This window comes from Limulus polyphemus, unplaced genomic scaffold (genome assembly GCF_000517525.1).
Source record: "Limulus polyphemus unplaced genomic scaffold, Limulus_polyphemus-2.1.2 Scaffold6644, whole genome shotgun sequence".
Lineage (NCBI taxonomy): Eukaryota > Metazoa > Arthropoda > Merostomata > Xiphosura > Limulidae > Limulus > Limulus polyphemus.
Window position 1 is genome coordinate 39,965 of NW_013672254.1, and position 4,344 is coordinate 44,308.

At 32.6% G+C, this 4,344-nt stretch overlaps 1 protein-coding gene across 1 annotated transcript in view; it reads left to right on the forward strand.

Annotated features, from left to right (window-relative positions):
- Positions 1-4,344, forward strand: part of LOC106473929 (potassium voltage-gated channel subfamily H member 8-like) — a gene marked incomplete at its 3' end in the record, with an annotated part of 43,612 nt that overhangs the window by 34,205 nt on the left and 5,063 nt on the right. The window contains exons 9-11 of the mRNA XM_022402326.1: positions 645-844; positions 2,772-3,021; positions 3,933-4,153. Of these exons, the coding sequence (XP_022258034.1) occupies positions 645-844; positions 2,772-3,021; positions 3,933-4,153 (671 nt within the window). The remainder of the gene's footprint in view (positions 1-644; positions 845-2,771; positions 3,022-3,932; positions 4,154-4,344) is intronic.

Below are 4,344 nucleotides of genomic sequence, written 5' to 3' on the forward strand. Positions count from 1 at the left end.
ACCTCCATGTTTTAAGTGACATGTTACTGGTTCCATGTTTTAAGTGATATGTTACTAACTCCATGTTTTAAGTGATACGTTACTAACTCCATGTTTTAAGTGACATGTAACTATAATTTTTTATAGTTCATCAGCCTTCACTTCGTATTTGTTAGTTTTCTTTAAAGAAAAGCAAAACATTTAACATTTGAAAGAATTTAACATACATTGTTTTTATAACCCACTTTTGACAGGATATCCTTAAAGTGCCCTAAGAGTATGCGGTGGGGGCTGTTGATTAGCTGCCTCTAATCTATCAGTTAGGGAGAGCTAGCACAGACGGGCTCTATGTAGCTTAGCAGTCACAAAAAATGTTTTTACTTGGTAAATGCCTAAGCTGGCGAAACAATGGGGCTTTTTTTTTAGGCCTAACGATGTAGTTTAAATAATGATTCTTTGGGTTTTTTTTGTTATGCATCCCTCTTACTTTGTCCACAACAGATTTCAAATCTGATTCGAATTAATTAATTAAGTGAAGTGTGAAAAAAATAATTAATTTCGTATTTTAACGAATGAGACTTCATAAGGTTAACTACGAACGCACTATACAGTTATACATATACATTATACTGACAAGTTTGTCGTTTGGTTTTATTTTTTGGCAGCCTTAATGCACGCAGTAGTTTTTGGAAACGTCACTGCGATCATTCAACGTATGTACTCGAGACGATCCCAGTACCAGACAAAACTAAGGGATCTCAAGGACTTTTTCACACTTCATCAGATATCGAAGCAGTTACGACAGCGAATGACAGATTACTTCCAAACCACGTGGTCTCTAAACCACGGAATTGATCCAAATGAAGTAAGGTTTTGTAAATAGCAGGTGTTCGTGATTCTAACGTCGCAATAAGTTTTGTGTACTGTTAAGCCAGTTGTGATGAATATTACCAGCAAACTTTCTCAAACACTATTTAACTATTTCAGTCACTTCATTCGTGTAAACAATTTACTTTCTTCTTACAGTAAAACCTCAGTTTCAAGTATGTTAAAGGTATAGTAAAATAGAGTGTTAAGGATCTTACAGATACAGTAAAAACTTACAAATAGTATTAAGGATCTTACAGATACGGTAAAACTTACAAAGACTATTTAGGACCTTACAGATACAGTAAAAACGTATAAAGACTATTTAGGATCTTACAGATCCATGAAACTTATAAAGGGTATTAAGGATCTTACAGATACAGTAAAAACTTATGAAGAGTATTAAAGACCTTACAGATACAGTAAATATTTTAAAAGCATTGAGAATCTTACAGATACAGTAAAAACTTATGAAGAGTATTAAGTATCTTACAGATACAGTAAAACTTATAAAGAGTATTAAGGATCTTAAAGATACAGTAAAAACGTATAAACACTATTTAAGATCTTACAGATACAGTAAATACCCAATAAGAATATTAAGGATCTTACAGATACAGTATAAACTTATAAAGAGTATTAAGGATCTTACAGATCCATGAAACTTATAAAGGGTATTAAGGACCTTACATATATAGTAAAAACTTATGACGAGTATTAAGGATCTTACAGATACAATAAAACTTGTGAAGAGTATTAAAGATCTTACAGATACAGTAAAAACATTGAGGATCTTACAGATACAATAAAAACTTGTGAAGAGTATCAAAGATCTTACAGATACAGTAAAAATTTTAAAAGCATTGAGGATCTTACAGATACAGTAAAAACTTATGAAGAGTATTAAGTATCTTACAGATACAGTAAAAACTTATGAAGACTATTAAATATCTTATAGATACAGTAAAAATTTTAAAAGCATTGAGGATCTTACAGATACAGTAAAAACTTATGAAGAGTATTAAGTATCTTACAGATACAGTAAAACTTATAAAAGAGTATCAAGGAATAAATGAAAAGCTCTACTCTACAGTGAAAAAGCACAAGGAAACATCATTTGTGTAACTTTAGGTTTAAATTAGTAAATGTCTTAACACTTGTTGAATTCAATATGTTTTGAGAATCATATTTTAAAAACGTTTCGCAATACCAACAAAATACCTATCTTCAATTAAAAAAATTGATACACTCAAAATTTATATTTATACAAATGAAATAATTTAGTACTTTTTTGGAAAAATCTTTCTTGCGATTGAAAATTCTTGTCATATCAAAGAAGACTCGATCTGATGTTTCCCAGTTGCTCTCTGCCTTCTTTCTAATATTACAAACTAAAATACTGTGATAACCTATTTTGTCCAAATGGTTAGTGTCTAAACCACTTCCACATTACAATCTTATTTTAATTTTAATTTTAGAGAACTGTTTAACATTTCTATGGACAATTTTATAACAACTAAATGGATTACAGAGGTGTGTGTGACTTCTAATGCCGAGGCAACATGTCCTGTTAGGCCTAACTATAGGTGTTTCGTTTTTTCCTCATATTCTTCTTAATTGGTCAGTTTCGTATTTTTCAAATCCGATTAAACGACAGAAATTTGAATTTCATCTTAGATTTACCAAACTTTACTTTTAAAATCGTTTTAAAATAAAGTACAACTTATTTTCTTCGCACGAAACAGTTACTTGAAGCTTTTCCGGCGTTAGTATTTCGAACAAGAAATTGAAATGTTTACTTAGTTTTGCATCATTGTTCGGTGTTAAGAGTCTTATTATCGTAATTTTACCCGCTATCTTTATTTATTTTCTTGATTACTGTACTGTAATACGAAACCTGTTATTGTTTTGTTTCTATACTGAAGGTTTTACGGGAATTTCCTGACGAGCTACGAGGGGACGTTTCCATGCACCTGAACAAAGAAATACTATCCTTGCCTATTTTTGAGACGGCCCCTCAAGGATGTCTCCAACAGCTATCTCGTCACATTAAGAGTAACTTCTGCGCACCTGGTGAATATTTAGTCCACAAAGAAGACGCCTTAGGCTACATATATTTTGTGTGCAACGGTTCTATGGAGGTGTTGCAGGACAAAATGGTCGTCGCCATCTTGGGTGGGTGTTGAGAATGTAAAGATCATTTTAAAATAGACGTGAACAAATTAACAAACAAGAGTAAATGGTAGCATCAGGCACCTTCTGGTAAGACATTGGACCTTGGTGTCAGCACCATGTGTTAACCAACGTTTCCCACATGGTAATACACTTTCGTAAGTCCTATAACGTCTGAATATAACAATATCGTTTCGAAGTTTCGTTTTCCACTGCCTCTATCTGCGTTTGACATTCCCACCATTGATTTCAGTCACGTGACAAGTAAGTCCTTATTGAACATGAGCTTAAGACGGATTTATTTTAGTTTTTTCACTACAGAAACAGCATGATATCCGCTTTCAAAGTATTTAAGCTCGGGTCACGTTGTTTCAGTCTTTCTTTTAGACTACCTTGTTGAGAAACATTGTGTTTACAAAAGATAAAACACCAATATGTAACTTGGGTTTGTTCGTGATTAACCCTAACCCTACCTGCTCAAGAAAGTAACAAAGTTGTTCATTTGTCTATGAAAGAACGTTTTTTTTAATCCACTTTTTTAACATGTTTTATCTTCACGTATTACAACTTAATACTTACAAGTCAAATATAGGTTTGCAAGGCATTAATTTATTATATAATGTTCTATTCTATTTATAGCTGAGTTAATGAATCCTTTATTTTGTGTGCGTCACTGGTTATTTAATTAATTATTTCTTGCAGCTCAAGCTAATAAGGATCAAGTATTATTCTTAACTCTGTACATGACTTCCTCTATCTGGATTATTATAAATTTTTTAGGGTTCGTTAGGGTGGGTATGTATAAGAATAAGACTGAATAAATAATCCGTGTACTGTGACCAATATTTACTGAGCGACAGTAAATCTCTGTTTTTCCTATTGTAAGTGTATTTCTTCCATCTTTTCTGATACAGGAAAGGGAGATCTTGTTGGATCTGACATCGCTGCCAACCTAAATGATGCCGTAATGAAATCCAGTAGTGACGTCAAAGCCCTAACCTATTGCGATTTAAAATGTATTTTTATACCCGGCTTGATGGAAGTACTCAAACTCTATCCCGATTTCGCTGAAAGTTTCTGTCATGATATCTTACACGATCTGACTTTCAACCTCAGAGAAGGTTACGAAAATGAAGTAAGTTGAGGCTTTTGATCTAAAAGTGTTTATTAATAGAAGTCCATGTCCAACAGGATAGATATTCGTGAAACAGAGAGATTCAGTGGAAACCATTATAAGTGGAAGTTATGTTGACAAAATTAAAGAAAAATAAAGAAAGAAGTAAACACGTAGTTTTCTATCTAAAGTAAACACGTAGTCTTCTATCC